This window comes from Bufo bufo, chromosome 4 (assembly GCF_905171765.1).
Source record: "Bufo bufo chromosome 4, aBufBuf1.1, whole genome shotgun sequence".
Classification (NCBI taxonomy): Eukaryota; Metazoa; Chordata; class Amphibia; order Anura; family Bufonidae; genus Bufo; species Bufo bufo.
Window position 1 is genome coordinate 533,395,627 of NC_053392.1, and position 24,673 is coordinate 533,420,299.

Here is a 24,673-nt window from a genome sequence, read left to right on the forward strand (position 1 = left end):
ATGACTCCGCCATTAGAGTCTCTCACGCATGGCTTCTCCGTTTTAGTTTTACACATATGACTCCGCCATTAGAGTCTCTCACGCATGGAGATTAAAAAAAAAAAAAAAAAAATTCCTCACCAGGCCCAGCTGCGCTGGGACTAGTCTCCCATCTCACCATAGCTAAGAGACTGATGGCCAATTCCTTGGCCAGTAATACTCTGAGGGCTTACAAGACAGCTTGGCACCTGTTTCAGAGATATGAGAACACCTACCCGGCCGCTGGCCGGGGACCTATCACTCACCTATTGGGCTTTGTCGGGGTTTTTGCCACTCTCAATTAAACCTGTCCTATAGCATTGTTAACTATACATGGCAGGTATTCAGCACCATTGGTGCAGGCTACATCCGGACCTACCGTCACTCTTCTCCGCCCACCCGATCAAAGCGGCGTTGAAGGGTTTGCGCAAGATGTCTGTTGTGAAACGACATGGGCGTCAGCCATTTACCGGTAGCTTGTTCAGGCCGTGACAGGCAAACTGCAGGGGCAAACCGTTCGGGCCGCAGGTTAGCGCTCTGGTAGAAACAGCCTTGTACCTGGCTTTCCATGGATTCCTCAGGTCAGGCGAGCTCATGGGCACCAATACGCTGGCTGGGTGCCTGCGGAAAGGTCAGCTCATCCGGCGCGGGTCCATCTATGTCCTCACCTTGGCCTCGTCCAAGACGTCACGGCCGGGGCAACCAGTGGTGGTCAGATACTTTCCCACGGACAGCAGATGGTGTCCGGTGCAGGCCTTGGAGGCTTGGCTGCGTAGTATTTAGTCCAAGCGGCATGTTCTCCCGTACTCGAACTAGGCAATGCCCGGCTAACCACCGCGGCCTTTCTTACGTACTTTCAGGTTAGTTGACAGGTCCAGGAGTCGGTCCTCGCTGGATCACAGGACATTCCTTCCGCATGGGCGCGGCGGCGTACATGCATAAGGTGCCAGTACATGTCATCAAACGGTTGGGTCGTCGCAGTTCCGTGTGTTCCATACGTAATATCCCGGATCCTTATACGAAATATCATTGGCTTTCGAGTTTTGGTCTGTAGTTTCTGTTATCAAGTTTTCTAACTCCTATGCATGGTTCTTTTAGCCCCTTTAGGCTACCCTTCGATAAGCAGTTCCGGCATAACTCTGCTGCTTCTAGGTTGGGGGGGTGGAGTATAGGCGTAGGTAGGGGACCCTCTCAGCATGAGCCGATCCGAGCACAAGTGGTAGGCAATTAAGAGTGCCGTATTTGTGTGAGGGGAGGCGGGGCGTTCACTATTTAAACCTGGCCCTCCTCCCCCACTTGTCGGTTCGAACGATTTCAACCCACCCAGGAGCCCTCCCTTCTTTCAGGTCTCATTATTGGGGTAGCCCCCTTTAGGCTACCCTTCGATAAGCAGTTCCGGCATAACTCTGCTGCTTCTAGGTTGGGGGGGTGGAGTATAGGCGTAGGTAGGGGACCCTCTCAGCATGAGCCGATCCGAGCACAAGTTACTTCACAACACTGAGCTAAAGAGCTGCCTGATCTTCCTCTCTGCTCTACTTGTCAGGGATTATGGTCCTGAATACAGCTGATAAGATATTTTGCTGAATCTCTGTGGGAATGGAGTTCATGAGGAGACATGAAGTACAGAGAGGACGGAAAGGACAGACTGTATTGGAGACTGCAGACAAGTGCTGCTGCTCATTCCTCCCTCCCTCCGCTCTGTACTTCATGTCTCCTCATGAACTCCATTCCTAGAGATTAATTTTATTAGCTGTATTCAGGACAATAAGGCAGACAATGAGGCAGCTCTTTAGCTCAGTGTTGTGAAGTAGCTTGTCCTGCTGTGTGATTAGGACAGGGTTTGTTTGTACTAGGACGGCGGCCATTTTATTTCTCCTAATGTTTGCTCCATAGACAAAACAAGCCATTGTATCTAATGAAATGTATTTGGGAATATATTTATAATAAAGTAATATTTAAGTATTTTCATTTTCTTCATTCCCAGAGAACCCCTTTAAGTTTTTTTTACACAGGTTAAGGATTGGGGCAATTATCGGGAATGAGTGCTCATGCTCCCATTAGTTGCACAGTGTACATATGCCACTGGTGAATGAGCAAATGCTCGTTCATCGGGTGAACGCATCTGATATGACTGCAGCATATCACTCTGTTCACGTACTGTAATTAGTACCTACAATTAATCTGTATGGGGAAGATCGATTGCTGTAGCTATCATTCTTCCCCATACACAGGATGTAAATGCAGTTTCCTCCACTTACAATAGGGGAATTATCCTGTGCATTGGCCCATGTAAAGGGACCACTAGTTCTTGCCAAGGGTGAGATTGCAACTAGTCCTACAGGGTGTAATGATGCTGGTAGAGGCATAATGACCTATTTATTCCAGTTGCCCAAAATACATTTTCTATAATAATTTTGGTATACATTAATTTTAATAATGTATACCCATCAAGACATTTTTGATAACGCTGTATACAGTGGCATTGGTTGTCACTGGCGCCCTGCTTAGGTGTAGCTTTGCATTGGGCCTTGGGAGGTCTAAATTTTAATTGACCAAAAAAGGTTTGTAATGTACGCAATTAAGGTTTAACACATGATTAAGTTATTGGTTGATACTCCGGGTCTCAACCATCACCTTAGCCCCACCATTCCCATACCCGTCTACCCACCATTATCCCCCCAAAATAACCACACCACTCATCAAATGGATTTAATTGGCCACAGCAGCCATTTATTATTAATATAAATACATAACATATATAACATAAATAACATAACCGCAGACGAAGGAGGTCCTGGAAGCCCCAAATTGTCCACTTACAAACCACACAGCAAATCCACCTTGCCTCCAGCTGCAGTATACAAGCTCGGAGACACCTGGTGGTGGACGCCTCGCCAAACCGAACAGGTAAGCCCCACCATGAGAGTCCAGCGCCCACCATAAGGGGCCCTCTCAACCTCAAATCCCGATCCGTAGTCCCAGCTTCCAGTACCTCCTACCGCCTCGACTGCCATGACATACTTTTCCCACACCACAAAAAACAACCCCCATAACCGCCTCTTATTGCCTTATATCCATTAACATTAATATCCCCGTTATCAAACCAAAACTCCTTTTACCATCCACAAACCTGGCCCGATTCACTCCCTTATCTCACCCCCTCCACTACTTCCAAATATATGGGAGGGTGGGTGGGAGTTTTCTCTTTTTCCCAAAATGGCACCCCTCGCCTAAGTACACCCCCATAAATAGCCCCCCAAACTCCTCACCACTAGAGCAACGCCCCCACCCCACCATTCAATTTAAATCCCTTAACCACCAAGACCCTACAACCAAACCTAATCATGCTGGCCTACCCTTAGCTGCGCCCTAGTCCGGCCAAACTTACAGTGAAACCTGTCCAAAAGACCACCTCTTAGAGAATACCCCAAGTACCCCAAGAGCAGTGGGTACTTGCAAATTGTCGTGTTCATTAATGTTATCATTGTATGCTTTGTATCCCCAGTATGGTAATGTATGGGAGTGACGGAGTTAACCAACTCTGGCACGACCCCTAGGGAAATTGAGGTGTGGACTGTTAGCTCCACCTCTAGCTCAGTCTAGTAGAGGAGTCTAATGTTAGCAGGGGCAGTGAGGAGCCAGTGCAGAGGATAGGAGTGGTAGTGATCCTGATGAAGTGTTGTGTCATGGTGTACTCCCTCAGGCCATTGCTCCCTGGGGATCGGTGCAGTGGAAATATAGAACTGAAGAAGAAGGCTAGAGTTAAACGTACATAAATCACTGCGAAAGGTGCACCACCGTCAAGGTATCTCAGCATGGCATGGGTTCCTACCACTAAACTACCTACGGAGTGTGAACACGGTCTGAGAGGTGCTAAGATACAACTTACAGCCAAGCTTTCACATACCTCTATAGTGAGATCACTCAGGCAGTGGGAGTGATGATAAGGCTGTAAGCCCCACCTATAACAGGCCACGTGACACAGGCTATCAGGTGCAACAGGTGCAATGGCACATTCTAAACATATCAAGACAAATAACTGAAATAAAGTGGCCTACATGGGAGGAAATGCTCAAAAACCCCAAACACTGTGGCGTGTTTATAACCGGGGGAGCAATTCCTCCGCATGTGAACCGTTGCTAACGGCAATCCCCAGCAACGGATCACATGCGGAGGAATTGCTCCCCCGGTTATAAACACGCCACAGTGTTTGGGGTTTTTGAGAATTTCCTCCCATTTTGGCTACTTTATTTCAGTTATTTTTCTAGAGTTAAACGTAATGCTGCCAGTGTTATCCAATACATTCCAGAACTGTAAGGCCCCTTTCACACGGATGAGTTTTCCGCGCGGTTGCAATGCGTGAGTTGAACGCATTGCACCCGCACTGAATCCGGACCCATTCATTTCTATGGGGCTGTGCACATGAGCGGTGATTTTCACGCATCACTTGTGGGTTGCGTGAAAATCGCAGCATGTTCTATATTCTGCGTTTTTCACGCAAGCAAGTGCGGATGCTGTGCGATTTTCATGCATGGTTGCTAGGTGACGATCGGGCTGGGGACCCGATCTGTATTATTTTCCCTTATAACATGGTTATAAGGGAAAATAATAGCATTCTGAATACAGAATGCAAAGTAAAATAGTGATGGAGGGGTTAAAAATAAAAATAATTAACTCACCGAGTCCACTTGATCGCGTAGTTGCGGATCTCTGTCTTCTTCTGTAATGTTGAGCTGCCGGCTAAGGACCTGTTGGTGATGTCACATCACATTAACCAATCACAGGGTCCCTCACCATGGTGATGAACCATGTGATTGGACCATGTGATGAGCACAGTGACATAATCAAAGGTCCTATTCCTGTGCACAGCAAAGAAGAAGACAGAAGAGATGCCGGCTGCGCGATCAAGTGGATTAAGGTGAGTTAAATTAGAATTATTTTTTTTTAACCCCTCCAGCCCTATTGTACTATACATTCTGTATTCAGAATGCTATTATTTTCCCTTATAACCGTGTTATAAGGGAAAATAATACAATCTACAGAATACCTAACCCAAACCCGAACTTCTGTGAAGAAGTCCGGGTTTGGGTCTGGGCACCAAACATGACGATTTTTCTCACGCGCGTGCAAAACGCATTACAATGTTTTGCACTCGCGCTGAAATCGCGCATGTTCTCGCAATGCACCCGCACCTTTTCCCGCAACGCCCGTGTGAAACCAGCCTAAGGGTTACATAGCATCATAAATCAATATAATGCTATGTGACCCCCTGCAGCGCTGGGAGTTCAGGACGGAAGCTGCGCTGCGGACTCGCAGCGTGACCAACGCTCGTCTGCAAGGGACCTAAGTGCAACATAGAACTTTTAATACACACAGTAGCAGCAGGCTTCAAGTGCAAATCTTCTCTTGCACCAGTAGGGATATGGAGGCAGGTTGGTTGGTGGCAATTCCACACTTAGGTGATACTGGCTAGTGTTGAGCGCGAATATTCGAATCGCAAATTTTAATTGCGAATATTGCCACTTTGAGAATTCGCGAATATTTAGAATATAGTGCTATATATTTGCAATCGCGAATAGTGTTGAATGTTCTAATCTCGAATTTATTGCGAATTTATTACATTGCCAATTTTTGCAATCAAGTGAACAATGACTGGAGATCACGAATTCTCGAATTTGCTAATTTATGGCGAATATTCGGCCAAAAATTCGTGAAATATCGCAAATTCGAATATTGCCTATGCGGCTGATCACTAATACTGGCCTAGTGGTTGTTTGGTGATGGGTGGCTTGGCTGTAATCCCATACCTCACAGCAGTGTCTTCAATGCTGTAGGTAGCAGGTCACGCTGCTGTGCGGAACCTCAAGCCTTTATTTGAGGACAATTGGAGTAGTGCTTTCTGGACAATTTGTAACAGGAGCAGGAACTCAGGCAGTGTGCTTCCTAATCTCCTCTGTCTCTGGACAGGAACTCCCCCTCTTAGCAGGCAGCAGGTCCCACCCACTCCTACCAAGAGGAGAGAAACAGGGTGGTTAGCCTTGTTCCTTGCCAATCGTTGCCAGCCATTCCTTGCTGGTAACTGTGTCGAGAAGCAAACAATAAAATATATAATGCACAACAGTATACAATTTGTAGTACCTCCAGGTCTGGGGAGCTACACAGGGTAGGAGAGAGAGGGAACATTCCATGTGCTTCATTCCTCAGCACTAGGCCTCCAGCTACAGAGACTAATAATCTCTGTATGATCTACCAAGAAAGAACCATCTTTACACTGAAATACTCTTGGAGAGAGAGAGAAAGGAAATTCCAGAATCTGTAACGGCTTAGACATTACTGGTGTTAGTGGAATACTGCTAAGACACCATCCACACGTAGACACAACCTGGTCAGTCTTTTCCCTGAATCTGTACTCTTATAAGTGTTGTATTACAGCTATCTTACCAAAAGTACTATAGTCAGCCTCAAATTCTGCAGAGAAAGAGTGAAGGAGCACATTGAATCTAATCCTGGCCTATACTCATACAAAACCATCTGGGGAAGATTTGCCTGTACATTGTTGGAACTGTGTTCTGAGACAGTTGGAAGTACTACAACCTCCATTTTGCCCTACAGTAAAAAGAGAAATTTATTTAGTTAAATCTGGCCTGTTTACTGACTCCTACACCATACACCTGCCATTGCACACCCTACATGCCCTACCTGCGGTAGAACTCATACCCATCTGCTCTCTGCTGCTCTATTCAGGCTCCCTATGTCCTTGGCTCCCATCAGCGGTCTTCTGGTTCCCCTTCTGTCAATATATGGACGGACAGGGTCATGTGTGGCACTGCAGCCAATGACTGGTCTCAGAGATGACTTGTCCCCTAGCGGCACATGGCCCAGCAGTGACGTGCCACTTGGGGACATGTCACCGCATTGGCACGTGACCAGATCCGTCCAGAAGTTTGCAGGATGAGGACTGAAAGATTAATGAAGAGAGCCAGAGACCTAGAGTGGAGTGGCAGGGGCAGGTGAGTAAGATTTTTTTCAACAGGTAGAGCATGCTGCTATCAATAGATTGAAAAATGTCCAAAAAGTTAGACCACTCCTTTAACCAGACCAGGTTCCAGATTTTCAGTTCCACCATATATTTTTCGTACTGGCCATGTTCTTTGAGAAGACCATTCCCATAGAAGACCTATTTTCAATGCAAATTGAGTTGTCCTCTTAGATTGATTTAGCTGTATTTCACAGATGAAGATAATTTTTAAAAATTAGGAATAATAACATTTATGACAAAATTGTTTTTTAAAAATAATGATGTATGTCCTGGGGTATGAACACCTTTGAGGTAGCCACTGTTTGTCTTACGGTATGATGTCTGATTTATTAATTAAGTTATAATCCTGAGTGACTTCTTCTGACATTTATGTCTTTCTTGATGGCTTTTTCCCCATGGTGACATGCAGATTTATAGTAATTAGGTCTGTCAGGGAATAACAGGCTTGTGGGAATCTGCAGTACATGGTTGTGAAGAACGGAGCAGACGCTCGCTCCAATGTTTACATTGTACACAATTTTGTGCAGATCATTATATGCAGTATATTGCTGTGGTGTTAACCGGGAAAACAGTATAATAAAGCTGAAATATGGAAGTAGAAACCTGGTTCATTTTCCCAGAGGTCTCCTCTTGGTTATTGTACAACATATGTCCAGGATATCATCTAGTCTGAGAACATAAAGTGATTGTTTCTATTAATGTTATTTATGAGAAGCAGGCGGACCCCTTTAAAGGGGTTCTCCAGGAATAATGATTTTTTTTGCAAGGGAAACGGAATATAGACATGTGGGAGGCAGAGCAGAGGATGGGAGCAGCAGAGAGCAGGTAAGAACGAATCTTCTATTCACAGAGGCAGGCTGGGAAACTTGCAAAAAAATAAAAATAAAATCATAGTTCCTGGAGAACCTCTTTAAAGGGGTTGTCCCCATTGCACATAAATTTGCCGGTGTGGTCCTTCTCTCCGAAATCTGTCTGCAGCAATGACATGTCATATACCCCATGTCACCTTTGCAGTCAGTCACTGGCCTCAGTGGCACAGCAAACATGTTCAGCTAAATTACTACTGTACTCTGAATATTCAGCACTGAAATATGTATCTGGGACTTCTATGGTAGATCTAGGTGGAACCCACCTCCAAGTAAGCATGCTTCATCCTTACCTCGTGAACACGTTCACTTTGCCCATAACAAAGATTAAGTCCATAATAGTGATCCATTGTATAGAGGAGCAACTTGATGCTTCAGGACTTTGATACAAAATTATAGAAGGTCCAGGAGGGGCTAAAACTTTAACATTCCCTATAGCTACACCATAAAGCCTCATTCACACGTCAGTGTTTTGTTCAGTGATTTCCATCAGTGATTGTGAGCCAAAACCAGGATTGGAGCCTCCTCTGAACAGGTGCAGAGCTTTCCCTTATACCTTATGTCTGCGTAGCCTACACTCCTGGTTTTGGCTCACAATCACTGATGTGTGAATGAGGCTTAAAGCTACATGCACACGACCGTTGTGTGCTTTTCAGTCCGCAAATCGCTGATCCACAAAACACGGATGGCATCCGTGTGCGTTCCGGAACGGCACGGACAGCCTTTAATATAGCTGCCTATTCTTGTCCGCAAAACGCCTCCAAGAATAGGACAGGTTTTATTTATTTTTTTGCGGACCACGGAACGGAGCAACGCATGCGGACAGCACACGGAGTGCTGTCCGCATCTTTTGCGGCCCCATTGAAGTGAATGGGTCCGCATCCGAGCCACCAAAACTGCGGCTCGGATGCGGACCAAAACAACGGCCATGTGCATGAGGCCTAAGTGAAAGAAGCAGTGCTCCTCTTCCCCAGAAATGATCCCCTATATCAGTTCAGAGAGCCAATATAGAATATATTATAAATGCATGGAATGAAATGAGCGTGATTGCAAGGTGCTGTATGTAGGGAACCAACGCTACAAGCTATAGGGCTTTCCCTGTTTCTTCATATTCACCTAGTTACCAACTCTGTTTGGGTGCTTGCTATGCCTCTGAACCTGGGTTTGGTTATCGCCTAGCTGGGCATGGTTAATTAGGGTGGAGTTGCTTATTGCTGAGACTTGATGGATCTACGGTTATCTCTGTTTTGGTTGCTGGGAATATGTGAATTCCTAAGTGAATTTCTTTCCAGATTCTTTGTATCTTATTCTAGTTTGGTGAGTTATCTGTGTGTCCTAGAATCTGTAGTCCTACTCCTTGTCCTTGCTGTGTTTTGTAATTTGTCTTTTGCTATTTACTTGTATACCGAACATCCACTATTCATTCCATTGATGGATCATCTTCATCTTCTCTCAGCATTTGGGTCATTCTTTGGGGACTCTTTGTCTTGTTTTCTGCCAGTACTGATATATGCTTCATTTATAGGTTTTTTAACGACCATTTCATTTTTTTGTGCAGTTCAGCCCTACTGTAAGTGTTGGGGGTATCTGAACGCCAAGAGACACTGTTTGAATTTGTTAAAGGCAACTACTATAAGTGAAGTCCAGTTCTGTGGTCTTGTGAGCAACCACTGTTATTATGGTTAATATTGTAACCCTTCGTGGGTGTCTTATAGATGTCCCTTGTTACATTAGAACTGCCTTAGGACAGGAGCATTTTACATCCACAGCTTCCATATCATTTCAATCTATATGTTAAGGAAATCTTTATGTATTTATTCCTCTTTCCGATGCTGCTGTCTTATTTCATTTCGTTCCCTCTGCCCTGCCTTCCTGTTATCCTACACATAGTAGAAAGAGGAGGCAGATGGTGCAACATGACAGCAGGATCAGACTACACACAGGGTTTGTTTGTGGACTGTAACCATGGAGACAAATAGTTCTGCATAGGAGACGTATACATAAAACAGCAGGATATTTTAAGGAAATCTGTTTGCAAAGTTGCTAATTATTTTTATAGCTGCATCAAAACAATAGTGAAAAACAGTTGCAAAAGTGCGCATAGGGTCGAATAATAATAATAACAACGTTCCATATAACATTTTAACGCTATCATTTTTTAGACGAAAATATAAGTTTATGTTTATTATAATATAAGCTAAGTTTATATTACAATTAATTGTAATAAATGTTTAATTATCAATAAATTTCAAGAAGTGTGGAGTTCAGCTCGATAGTCTACAGCACTAAACATCAGTATGTCACATTGTTGAACCCGACGTCTGCCACTGTGACATGTGCCATCAGAAATGATCAAGATCAATGTCTGACATTAGGAGGTAACATTCCAGTTGCTCATCAAATTCCTGTAAGGTTGTTGAATAGACAGAACTGTCTCCTATGATCATCCCTTAAGGATTTGAAATGTAAGAGTAATGGATAAGTATGACTTGAAATTATAGTCAGCGATTTTTCTCTGGGAAATTGCAGAAAAAAAGATGCACTTGACTCAGTAAATTTATAGTAGATGTAGGTAGTGCTGGATATTTTCTATGTGATTTTTTAACATTCCCCTGCATTTTCCTGTAATGGCCTTATATAATAAATGTGGTAGAGAATAGGCCCTTTTACACTGGCCGACTGACAAGGTAATTATCGGGAACGAACCATTCTGTATTGAGACGAACTACCACCCCTGCAATCATTCGTCTCCATACAGATTCATTATTTGCGGACAGTGGATCCCTGTTTACACAGGGCGATCTCTTTCTGACAAGCAATGATGGTTTTTGGTGCCTCATTAAAGAGTCAATCACAAGTTTTCTCGTTCATGAGCTGATTGGTGGCACATTTTACACAGGGGAATTATCAGGAGCGGACGTTCCTAGGAATGTTCCTTCCAATAATTACACAAATTCTTGGGCCCATGTAAAATATTTTTGTAGCTTTTTTTATTTCAGTATATGCCAGTTTTAAGACTTTCAGGTTATATAATATTTGAGCGTTTTGAATACTGTACATACTCTTGCATCAGTACACTCCCTCTAACTGGGGCCGGACAAGCTCTCGTGATCCCCAGGGTTTAAGAATGTGCATACTCCCCTGAAGTTTTGCATGATAACTCCCATTAATTCATTTAATTGCACTGTTGCCCCTCCATTTTCCAACCAATCCCTAGTGCCTTTATACATCCTGCCACCCCTCCACGCATTCACAGTTCTTAACGTAAGGCTGACTGGCTCCTGCAGCTCTCATCCATCTGGAATCCTCACCTATCTCTCTTCAACACTGCCACCCAAGGCCAGGGGCGTAGCTATAGGGGGTGCGAAGGTAGCAGTTGCTACCAGGCCCAGGAGCCTGAGGGGGTCCCAAAGACCCTTGTGCCACATAAGGAGACACTGTTATTATAGAAAGTGCATGCAGGTCAAGTTATACCTCTGACTGGAGGGAAGGGGTTAGGTCAAGAATTTGGCATGGAGGGGTGGGTGCTGTTTAAATTTTTGCCTCAGACAGCACGAAGGCTATGTGCTTCCCTGCCCCTGGCCATAAAGCACTGAGAGAAGGGGGGGGGCCGAAGCTGAACTCTTGTACCAGGGCAGATAATCCTTTAGCTATGCCCCTGCCCAACGCTCTCTGCAATCTACCACTTCTTTAGACAGGGAAGCCACAGGATCAGTGGGTGACTGTCACACAGTGAAATTCAATTTACAGGCACCATTTATTCCCCAATGCACTGATTTACTATATCAACAACTACAAATTATTGGCATATCTATTTCTAATGGTGCTCTAAATTGTCATCTACTTAGCTACCTCTTAGCTCGAGCCTGCCAGTGGCGTGCCTAGGGTGTTTGGCACCCAGGGCGGGTCATTTCTCTGTCACCCCCCGTCAATGCTTTAAAAAAATTATCCCCCTCACAGTAGTATTGCACTCATTGTACAACCTTCACAGTAGTTTTGTACAAATGTGTGCCCCCTCACAGTAGTTATGCCCACATTGTACCCCCTCATAGTAATTATGCTATCTCTGTGCCCCTTTCATAGTTGTAATGCCCTCTTTGTGCACCCTTCACAGTAATAATCCCCATTGTGCCCCCTTCACAGTAATAATCCCCACTGTGCCCCCTTTATAGTAATAAGGCCAGTGTGCCTCTTCACAGTAATAATGCCCATTGTGCCCCCTTAATAGTAGTAATGCCCACTGTGCTAGTAATGCCCTCTGTGCCCCCTCCATAGTAGAAATCCCCATTATGCCCCATTCACAGTAATAATGCCCACTGTGCCCCCTTCACAGTAATAATGCCCACTGTGCCCCCTTTACAGTAATAATGCCCACTGTGCTCCCTTCACAGTAATAATTCCCTCTGTACCCCCTTCATTGTAGTAATGCCCTCTGGCTCTTTTCTCCCCTCCATAGTAGAAATGCCCATTGTGCCCCCTTCACATTAGTAATGCCCTCTGTACCCCCTCCATAGTAATAAAGTCCTCTGTGCACCTTCCATAGTAATAAAGCCCTCTGTATTAAAAATAAAAATAAATAAAAAATGTAACTACTCACATTGTCCCGTTCCTGAAGCTCACATACATCTTTTCCCTGCAGGCACAGTTCACTCTGCAGCACTGTTTGGGCGGAACTTATGATGATTTCTGGGCTGCAGGCTCCGCCCACACAGGCTGGCAGCGCGATCTGTGTCTGCAGGCTGAATGGTGGAGCAGGGAGAAGTCTTCCTTCTTCACCATTCAGAGCGCCGCCGGCCTGAAGGAGGGGAGGAGCGCTGGGAGCTGAGCGGTAAATGACAGGACCCAGCTCCCTGCGCTCCAGCAATGAGCTATTCTATCTATATTGATGGAAGCGCTCATTGCTTCTGGCACCCCCCTGAGAGCCGACACCTGGGGAAGACCGCCCTCCATGCCCACCTAGTACCCCACTGGAGCCTGCCTTCAACTGTTGATAATCTACAGCATCATCTAAAACCTTTTCAATGCAGAGTTAGGTAAATATCACCAAATCAGTATCCTTCAGTTTCAGGTTATAAAGGTCATATGAGATCTTTTGAATCTGATAATACTGTATTTAAGTTTGTTATAAACTGAAATGCCTCAGTCAACCCTCTCTCAAAAAAATTCTCCCCTACCAAACATTCCTAATAGTTGCACAATTGTGAGCAGAGGTGATAGTTTCATTTTATGTATAATGATCATTTTGGGCTCGTCCCAATAAAGATTCATTCTTTGCCAGGATTCCTGTTTACAAAGCCTGATGTGCTGCATAAAAGACTTGGTCACCTCTTGGGAACTAGTGTTTGTACGAACACTTATCCCCAGTAATTGCACCCATCTTTAGCCTATGTAAAAGGGTCTTTTTTTATTTATTTATGTTACGCACTTATATAGCGCTGAGCCGCTGACATATTCTGCTACAGATTAGCATCACACTGTCCTCAGTGGGGCTCACAATCTAAGTTCCCTATCAGTATGTCTTTGGAGTGTGGGAGAAAACCGGAGAACCCAGAGGAAACTCAGGCGAACACGGGGAGAACATACAAACTCCACCCCAGCGCTGCAAGGCACCAGTGCTAACCACTGAGCCACCATGCTGATCTGGAATCAAGTGTTCAGTCTGCAATAAAGACCAGGCAAGCCGTGCACAACCGCTTTAGCTAAGCCCCACATTTTGTATCCACTCTTTAGCCAAATGTAGAGACATGCAGGAAGGAATGGAGCCTTGTTTCCTGTGGTTCCTTCCTTTTCCTTATTAGATTCTTAGTTGAGTGTCCCTTTAAAGGGGTTTTTAACTGATTACCTATCCATTGGATAGGTCACCAGTATCTGATCGGCGGGGTCTGACACCTGGGACCCCCGCAGATCAGCTGTCTGAGATTGTCGGTATAACAAGGAAAAGGGGGGGGGGGTGAACTCCATTCTCCTTCTGGCCCCTTACCAATACCAAGAAACCCCTTCAAATAAGGACACTGACACTGCTCTTCTTTTAACCACTTTATTGTTGTTGGGTGGTATTCGGCCTCAGCTAATTATTTAAACGGCAAAAACCATAAACACTAGAACCGTGCGATCTGCCAGCCGCTGGTCTCCCATCGGGCAGTTTTCGCTTATTTGCCTCCAGCACCTCTCCGTTGTATTAACCTGCCGCCAGCTGTGACTTACAAATTCAACCAGGCATGTACCTTGCCCACATAAAAGATTCCAACCGAAACCACATATGAAGCCCCGAAAATTGAAAAGTATAAACATAACTGCCAACTTCAAGGGAGGGAGGGAGGGACACAGCGCTTCCGCTTAAAGAGGGAGAGAAGAGGCGGGACAGGGCCTTATATATCCTGCTAGACCCCCGCCTCCTCCCCCCCTGATCCGGATCCTAGAATTAACCCCTTATTAACCCTAGACCTGCTTCCGTTAAACAGGGGCCAGCGGTAACCCATAACAAAGGTAGGGGAGGAGGAGCGGACCACCAGTCCCTGCCCACCCTACCTAAATTGTCTGGTGGCCACCAGGAGGCACCGGTGCTTAAAGTAGCGCCACAGCCTTCTCACAGCTTTGCCTAGGCCATGTGAGGTCACGTTCATCAGCCACATGGCCTAGGTGCAGTTGAGCCCTATTGAAGTGAATGGGGATGAGCTGCTATACCAAGCACAGCCGTTATATGATGTACAGCGCTGTGCTTGGTGAGCAGACAGAGCGTTCCGGTGCGTTCTCAAACAGCTTATCGGCGGGGATCCCAGGTGATGTATGGGGGATAGAGGACAGGTCAGGGATCAGCAAACTTCGGCACTCCAGCTGCTCTGAAACTACAACTCCCAGCATGCACACTTACTCGTCTGCATTTGTAACTCCCAGAGAAGTGAAAGGAGGATTCTAGGAGTTGTAGTTTTAGAACAGCTGCAGTGCCGGAGGTTGCTGATCCCTGGCATAGGCCATCAACTAAAAAAATCTCAGAACACCCCTTTAAATGTATATTTTAAGCTCGATAACACAAGATTAACTTCTCTGAAAAGGGCTGTTAAATAACTTCCCTGTATGCCAACAATCATTTACGAAGACTCAGTCACTGTGCCAAGTTTTCAGCTGATTATTCAATTCATTATCCCTGTTTACATTGAGAATTTCTCATATTTGTTATGGTAAACGTTCGCTATTTAGTTTCTAAATTACCCGTATATGAAAATTGAAACTCTCATGCTCTTATTTTTATTTTTTTTGTGATGATTAATGTCTTCCTGCATAACAGACCGGCTTCTGTTCTGCTGTACCTGACGGTCTTCTCACGGCTCTTGTTATTAGGGCTCTGGCTGTCTGCAGTCTTTACGAGAGTCGGTATTGAGGAGGACATAAATTCGAATTACTCAACCAGTTAGAAGAAAACAGAGACATCATTTGTGGCTTTCTCATTATTAAAACGACTCTTTTTTTTTTGGAATTGCATTTTCAAGCTGGAAGATGGAACGTCTAATAAAGAGGGTGAAAAATATTCCTGTTGGAAATGGGAGCTACACTTTGGTATAATAAATCCTTTCCCTTTCATTTGAGATTAGCTTGTGTACACAACAGTGCGGTGCATGACGGCGGCACTAAATTAGCTTATCAACAATGTATCACATGCAATTACTTCCAGAGTAAAAAAAAAAAGGGTAGATCCTGCTCAGTCCCAAATCTGAAACTGTTCCAGTGCATTACGTCTCCAGATTTCCCAGCTCACATTGTAAAGAATGTTTTACTACAGTTTATAATTACATACAGATGCAGCTTGCTGAATGGCAGAGATGCCAGGGCTGCCCCCTAGGCATTGAAAACTTTCAGAACTGCAGCCCTCCAGGTCCATGGGCAGCCAGCAATTGGATTCCAACTGATTACAAAGTGATGACATTTCCTATTTATGTTTGATGGGATGAACGTCTTACATTAAAGGGGTATTCCAGTAAAAACAAGTTGTCCCCTATCCACTAGAGAGGGTACAACTGTTAGATTGGTGGGAATCCGACTGCTGAACCACCCAACAATCGCAAGAATGAGGGTCCTGTGTCTCCCATATGAATGGAGCACACGTTGAGCATGTACCCTATTCCTCCTGCCAGAAATAACTGAGCACGTACTTTGCTAGCTCAGACAGTCCCATAGAGTTTGAATAGCGTAGCCATGCAGATGCTCTTCATTCATATGTGGGACACAGGACCTTCATTGTTGTGATCGGTGGGGGTCTCAGCAGTCAGACTCCTACCTATTTAACAGTTACTCTGTATACAGTGGATAGGAGACAATTTGTTCTTGCTGGAATAACCCTCTAATTTAAAGTGACACAGAAAGGGCTTATTCTTTTTATTTAAACAATATTTATAGAGAACAATTTATTTTAGAATTTTTGGGAGGTTTTCTTTTTAATTTCAGCTTTACTATGCCATTGAAAATTAAATACAAAATATTATCCTTCTGTAGCAGTCAACAGAAATCATAAACCCCCGATATAGATATCAGTTTACTGCTGCTGTGCGGGGAAGATGTTATCTGAAGGGTATTTCTGATTATGATAGTAGGCGTAGAATTGGGATAACAGTATGACAGTTCTATTGTTCTCTTGATAGGCCTAGATAAAGATGTCGACAGAAGAGTATTGCACTTAGTGTAACAAGTCATGCAATAATAGAGTCGTTCAACTCCTCTGAACACAGTGAATGGTCTGACTGAGAAGGTCTAGAGAAGCTGTTATTCTAAAAGTCCAAAGAGGAAGTTATAGATCCAGGAGAGGAGGAAGAATACATGGAGTGACTTCAAAAATCCAGAAAACCATCCGCCTGTTTTGTTTTTTATTTTTTTTAAAATGATATAGAATATTTACAAATACAGCAGACTGTTAGCCTTTTGGACGATAAGATTCACTTTTTAGCAGGAAGAAATTCCTCCATAAAGGGAGTCTGTCACCACTATATGACCTTATAATGGCTCTGAAGCACAGCTACTTTTGTTATTTTCTTTAGACTTGCAGAAGCAGGAAAAACGCTGTTTAATCCATATGCAAATGAGCACTCGCAAGTGCCGTGGGGCGGCGTTCAGTGTGTAGGTGCCCAGGCTGCCCTGCCTTCTTTTCACTTTACTCCTCCCCAGCCTCTTCCTTTGCCCACCCTCCAAGTCCGCCGGCCCGAAAGGGTGCGCAGCACCCTTGTGTCACTCTAGCAGGTTGGTCACAACCACTGGATACCAGCAGTGTATAATGTGATGGAAAAATGAATCCAGCCAGCAAATTAAGCGATATGGACAATCACAATACATTAGTGAGTGCCTTGTATTAACTTTCTCTACATAATAAATGCCATTTGCTGAAGTGGTACAACCCCTTTAAGGACAGGGTGGGGGTCCGGACAATGTATTGTTCCCTCTGAACATTATGGTATTACATCGAGGAAGTTTATCAATGGGTTTATTTGATTGAATCTCAGTCAGAGTATTTTGCAATTGACCTTTAAAATGTGTTCTATCTGACCCATAATGTTTGCACCAGAAATTGGAGCTGGCTCTCAGACCTCTACAGTTTGAACTGCTGCGAATCCGCACATAGATTAGCCTCACTGTCATTCGACAACCCCAATGATCCTTACCTGTGCCCCATTTTTTTTTTTTAAGTCACTCACTGCCTTGACGTATCATTCCATTAGATGTAACCACTGCAACCTGTAATTGCCTGTAGCAATCATGGGCCAAAGCCGCTTCCTGGTACTGCATGGACCCGAAGCAGACAGGAATGGGGCAGCAGTGCTGGTGCAACAAGGCCATGGACAGGTGACATTTTATTTTATTTTTTGCTTCATTCGGGCTTCACGGCTCCTGGGCTTTCCTCACTGAACTTCTTGTCAACTTCTTTAAATCCCGAGTCGCATGTACCACTGCAATTAATGACTAGCCACAGTGGTGACCTGTCCTCAAACTGTATGTCCCTGGTGGGTTATGTGCCACTTGGGGACAAGTCAATGCTGAGACCAGTCATTGGCCACAGCGGCACACATGATCTTGTCCGTATGAAAGTTGACATAGGGACTGGAAGTCCAGTGAAGAAAGGCAAGGAGCTAGAATGGAATGGGGGCGGGGGGCAGGTGAGTATGAGCTTTACCACACATACTAGACAACCCCTTTAAGACAGGTTCTTTCTCATGGATATTTGTGTTGTCTCACAGGTAAGAGGGACATCCCGACATTATGTTTACATCATCGTTTTCTTCTTCCTATGCAACATAAAAAATATTTGGTTTCCTACTAGAACAGATCAAACTAAACATCTTATGGCTTTTGTACTTTAGCTAAAGCATGTTTATTTTATTTCTACTTAGGAATGGACAGATGAGATTTTCAGTCTGGCAACAAATTTGTTGGCACAGAACATGTCCCGGGATGCATTTCTGGAAAAAGCGTAAGTAGCTTCAATATTTATTGCAAACAGTGCTGCTACTTTCCGAGCTAATTTCCTTGTTCTTATGTAAGACATTTTAAACTCTATTGTTTATCCTTAAATAAGATGTCACTTTTATAAACATCACTTTTCCTCCTGGAAGTATCTAAGAGTATGAGAAATTTCACAGAGGCAGGGAGACGGCAATGTAGTCTGAAAAAGTTAGCTTTTTTAAAGAGTTGGATGTACACTGCGTGCAGAATTATTAGGCAAATTAGTATTTTGACCACATCATCCTCTTTCTGCATGTTGTCTTACTCCAAGCTGTATAGGCTCGAAAGCCTACTACCAATTAAGCATATTAGGTGATGTGCATCTCTGTAATGAGAAGGGGTGTGGTCTAATGACATCAACACCCTATATTAGGTGTGCATAATTATTAGGCAACTTCCTTTCCTTTGGCAAAATGGGTCAAAAGAAGGACTTGACAGGCTCAGAAAAGTCAAAAATAGTGAGATATCTTGCAGAGGGATGCAGCACTCTTAAAATTGCAAAGCTTCTGAAGCGTGATCATCGAACAATCAAGCGTTTCATTCAAAATAGTCAACAGGGTCGCAAGAAGCGTGTGGAAAAACCAAGGCGCAAAATAACTGCCCATGAACTGAGAAAAGTCAAGCGTGCAGCTGCCAAGATGCCACTTGCCACCAGTTTGGCCATATTTCAGAGCTGCAACATCACTGGAGTGCCCAAAAGCACAAGGTGTGCAATACTCAGAGACATGGCCAAGGTAAGAAAGGCTGAAAGACGACCACCACTGAACAAGACACACAAGCTGAAACGTCAAGACTGGGCCAAGAAATATCTCAAGACTGATTTTTCTAAGGTTTTATGGACTGATGAAATGAGAGTGAGTCTTGATGGGCCAGATGGATGGGCCCGTGGCTGGGTTGGTAAAGGGCAGAGAGCTCCAGTCCGACTCAGACGCCAGCAAGGTGGAGGTGGAGTACTGGTTTGGGCTGGTATCATCAAAGATGAGCTTGTGGGGCTCAAGCTCAACTCCCAGTCCTACTGCCAGTTTCTGGAAGACACCTTCTTCAAGCAGTGGTACAGGAAGAAGTCTGCATCCTTCAAGAAAAACATGATTTTCATGCAGGACAATGCTCCATCACACGTGTCCAAGTACTCCACAGCGTGGCTGGCAAGAAAGGGTATAAAAGAAGAAAATCTAATGACATGGCCTCCTTGTTCACCTGATCTGAACCCCATTCAGAACCTGTGGTCCATCATCAAATGGGAGATTTACAAGGAGGGAAAACAGTACACCTCTCTGAACAGTGTCCTCATATCATGAGGAAGGACCAAAATTGTCATATGGTCTGAAACGCGTTGACGAAACTATCCTGTATGAAGATTTTAACCGCATCAATAAAAAGTATTTCCTGCTTAGACGTGGAGCTGGATTTTTCTCCCAATATTTGTTCAACTGCAACCTGGTGCGGCATCCTTTCTCGTCTAGCAGAGGAAGAGGTGAGAACTGCCTTTACCACTATTGTTCATATCATACACATTGTGCCTCATTTAAGAAAATTATTGAATGAGCCAAATATAAGGGCAGCCATACACATTCAATAGCTATCGGACGAACTGTTTGACCAACAGCTATCTCTCTCGATACCATCCCAATTAAGATACTGGGCAATCATGCTGCTTATTGCTCTCATTAAAGAAGGACTCCCATGGGGGTGGAGCCTGACCTTGCTCGATGGCGGCCGCTTGAAAGAAGCGCTCCCGCTACCAAGCTACTATTAAGCCTGTTCTTGCGCACTATCCCACTGGCATGGTGAAGATCCAGCCGAAGGATTGCCCCAGAGAGACATCTGGCTCACATATAGCTCCGAAATCTTGCTCCGACATGGAGAAATACCTTCATAAGTCTCCGGCCCAGTGTGCTCCACGCGCCTCTAAGATGGCGCCAAGGCGCCCGGAAATAGATCCTGCGCAGAAGGGCCCAGCGAGGACTCTGATGTAGATACAGAGGCTAACTCCATGCTACAAGGGGCGAGTGAGTCTTCAGCCCTCACCTGAGATTACCTAGACCTGGCCCTTCAAAGAACACTAGCCCCTATTGCTACCGACCTTTCGGTCATCAAGGCAGACATCTGCCACATAGGCGATAGGGTAGAGGCCCTGGAACAGACGAAAGAAACGCTGATTACTTTTAACTCCACAGTTATCAGCATCCTGGGGATTCACCGCAACGCCATAAACAATTTCCTGATGTCGCTGGAGGATCAGGAGAATAGAAGTCGTAGGAGAAACATTAGAATACGTGGTCTAGCTGAAGCTGCAGAAAAAGAGGACTTATTTGCCATCATGAAGGCCTTGTTTAACACCTTACTGGTCCCAGACCGGGCGGAGACCATAATTGTGGAAAGGGTACATAGGGCGCTGCTCCCCAAGCCGTCCCCTTCAGAAAACCCCAGGGACATAATATGCGGATTACTTAGCTTCCATGACACTGAGGCCATTTTACATAAATCTAGAGAGCTAGGTGAAGTATTACTGGAAGGTGCCAAAATACAAGTGTTTTTAAGATCTTGCCTCCTCGACGCTTCAGAAAAGAAGGACCCTGAAACCTCTCATGGATCAATTGCGCACGTCAAAGATCCCTTACCAGTGATTCTTCCCCTTTGGCCTCCTTATCACCTCTGGCAATTGACGCATTACTGTCTGCACTCCAGAGAATTTGCAACAGCTGTGGGATGCCCTGAACCTGTCACTGTTCTAAGTTTCTTCATGGATGCCTTTGCCCCAGGATGAGGAGCTACCTCTATTACTGATCCCGCCTCTCACAAGGACTCTAACAGCTAATTGCTGGGACTCCATAAGAATATATCTCTCATTTAAGGACATCTTAAAGTTGATCTTTTTATGTGGGGTAATATTGTCACCTATTCCCTTCTCTTGTCCGCTCTGACTCAGAGAAGGAAGATGTTGCCTACACCTATTAAACTATACTATGTGTTACTTAATGGGATAGTTTCCTTTGCCCTTTTTCTTGGCCCATCAGGCTTACCTAATGGTGGCTTGGGCACATCAGGTTACACAGAAGTTTGTGTCTACCTCCCTCCTTTTAGATCCTTATGGAGCTTCCTGTTATGCTGCTATTCTAATTGTACTTTCCTTGTATGTTTTCTTTGAATTTGTTTCACTGTTTCAGTGTTGGGTCATGGTCCTGGAGCATATAGAAAATCCATCTCTTGAAATTTTCATACCTCAAAGATGGCTGCCTTGAAAATCAATTTAGCTTCCTTTAATGTACACGGCTGCAATAACCCAGTTAAAAGTAGCCTCATTTTTCAAATATTGAAAAAAAAACAGAGGCAGATGTTGTTATGCTCCAGGAAACGCACTTCAGGTGTGGGCATATACCGAAACTGTCACACTCTTTTTATCAGTCTTGGTACCATTCCTGCTATGACTGCTCTTCGTTAAGAGGGGTCAGTATTGGGATTCATAGAAATGTTCCTTTCTCCATACTATCTGAGGTGGCGGATCCTGAGGGGACATATCTATTTCGGAAATGTTGAGGTCACACTGTGCAATCTGTACACCCCCAATAGAGGGACGGTTCATTGCAGTGGCGTTGCTAGGGCTGGTGTCACCCAGTGCTGTAGAAAATGGTGTCACCCCCCTAAGCTCCCCTCCCCCAAAGCTTAGAGCTCCAGCACCCCCTTTCTCCCCTGGCAGCAGCTCACCTAGGTCAGGTGCACCACACTTTTGCTGGCTGGCTGACCGAGACACCAAATGCTGTTCAATTTCTTCTGGTGACCGCTTCTTCGTGTGGTCATCGTGTTCTGACCTGTGCGAACAAGTCACGTAGGGGACGACCATCAAGCTCCACCCCGCCGCCACGGCGCCACTGATGTCCCTTCATGTCCTTCACTGAGCCTGCCGACTGACCCAAGCGGTAACGGGAAAGGGGTTTGGATAAATCGCTTACCGGAGGGTGGGGTGGGGTGCTAGTGGTGTTGGGTCCGGCCAGGGGCGGCGAATTAAGTGCATGTGAGGGCTGGGGCTGTCTACCCCATACGGGCCCTTCCCTCCATTTTAGTTTCATTTTTTCTGTATGAAGAGGCTACGGTGCTTCGTGAGTGTCACAGTCTCTTCTTAGGCCATATGACATCATATTAATCGTTCATGTGGTCTAGGTGCAGCTCAATCCCATCTGAGTGATTGTGGCTGAGCTGCAATACCAAGCGCAGTGCTATCAAATGGACAGCGCTGTGCTTGGTAAGGAGCAAAGATGCTGCAGCACTCACTGGAACATTGCAGTCTCCTTAAACAGCTGATTGTTGGGGGTGCCAGGAGTCAGACCCCCACCAATCTCCTAACTCTCTGTGTACAGATGTCATAGATTTTACCTGCAGTCCTATGTAGCACCCCACATAACACAGTGAATTATTGTATTATGTGGGGTGTTACATAGGACTGCAGGGAACATCTACATTATCTGCACACAGAAAGTTAGCACTGTTATCTGGGCTGTTACATAGGACTGCAGGTGACATCTACAAATTAAAATCTTAGCCCGCTCTACATATAGGAGTATACAGCACCACATACCTCTTACTTCTTCCAGTGACATCTCCTGTCATGTAGACCTTCTCTTTCCTCTTCTCCTTCGTTTGACCCAGACCACCATGACAAATTCTTTCAGCCGCATCTCGTCTCTGCAGAGTTTGTTACACAGACACGTTAGATTTTTCATAATTGGGGTCATTTATCAAACTGGTGTAAAGTAGAACTGGCTTAGGTGCCCACAGCAACCAATCAGATTCCACCTTTCATTTTCCAAAGAGGCTGTCAAAAATGAAAAGTGGAATCTGATTGGTTGCTATGGGCTACTTAACCAGTTCTAATTTACACCTGTTTAATAAATTACCCCAAAGGTACTGGGGTCTACAGCAGTTATAATGTCCCCTAGAGTGCCCCCAGAAATAATAACACCCTATATTGTGCTCCAGGTAATAATGCCTGTATAGTGTCCCCAAAAATAATGTCCCCTAATACTAATTTTCCCCACACTGTCCCCATATAGTAATTTCCCCCACACTGCCCCATATAATAATTTCCCCCACACTGCCCCATATAGTAATTTCCCCCACACCGCCCCATATAGTAATTTCCCCCACACCGCCCCATATAGTAATTTCCCCCACACTGCCCCAGATAATAATTTCCACCACACTGCCCCATATAGTAATTTCCCCCACACTGCCCCATACAGTAATTTCCCCCACACTGCCCCATACAGTAATTTCCCCTGCACTGCCCCATGAAGTAATTTGCCCCCACACTGCACTCCCATGAAATAATTTGCCCCCACACTGCCCCCATGAACTATTTTGCCCCCACACTGCACCCCCTGAAGTAATTTGCACCCACACTGCCCCATGAAGTAATTTGCCGCCACACTGCACCCCCATGAAGTAATTTGCCCCCACACTGCACCCCCTGAAGTAATTTACCCCCACACTGCCCCATGAAGTAATTTGCCCCCACACTGCACCCCCTTAAGTAATTTGGCCCCACACTGCCCACCATGAAGAATTTGCCCCCACACTGCCCACCATGAAGAATTTGCCCCCACACTGCACCCCCTGAAGTGATTTGCCCCCACACTGCCCCCATGAAGTAATTTTCCCCCAAGTAATAATCTGCCCCCACACTGCCCCACATTAAGTGATTTGCCCCATTTAATAATCTGCCCTCCCCCTGAACTGATTTGCTACCACACTGCCCCATGTCCTCCTCTGCCCCCCCCCCAAATTTGGCACACACAGAAAATAAAAATAAAAAAACAATTAAAAGCTAATACTTACCTGTGTCCGGCATGGTGAGGCAGGCGCGCATTCTTCATTGTCCTGCGTCCCTCCCGGCACAGTCGCGCAATGACGTCATCACGCATGCCTGCGCCGGGATTTCACTACCGCATAGGCCTTAGACCTACTAGGCCTGAAGCCTATGGAAGTAATCAGCGGCGGGGCAGGGAACTATTCGCTCACGTGCCCCGCTGCAGTATGTAGGCGTTTGGGTTGGCGTTGGGCCCCCCAGGAATGTCGGGCCCGGGGCTACCGACCCGAACGCCCCTATTATAATCTGCCACTGGGTCTGGCGAGTGACTCACCCCATCAGACTGGTGTCACCCGGTGCGGCCCGCACCCCCCTCGCAACGCCACTGGTTCATTGGTTGCAGGAGATACTTCATACTACCTCCGTGTTTGCTTCAGTCTTGCTAGTTATTGGGGCGGCCTCAAC

At 45.3% G+C, this 24,673-nt stretch overlaps 1 protein-coding gene across 2 annotated transcripts in view; it reads left to right on the forward strand.

Annotated features, from left to right (window-relative positions):
- Positions 1 to 24,673, forward strand: part of PLCB1 (phospholipase C beta 1) — an 895,755-nt gene that overhangs the window by 470,356 nt on the left and 400,726 nt on the right. For both annotated transcript variants that reach the window (XM_040429862.1, XM_040429863.1), the window contains exon 5: positions 18,294 to 18,373. In XM_040429862.1, coding sequence (XP_040285796.1) covers positions 18,294 to 18,373 — 80 coding nt within the window. The remainder of the gene's footprint in view (positions 1 to 18,293; positions 18,374 to 24,673) is intronic.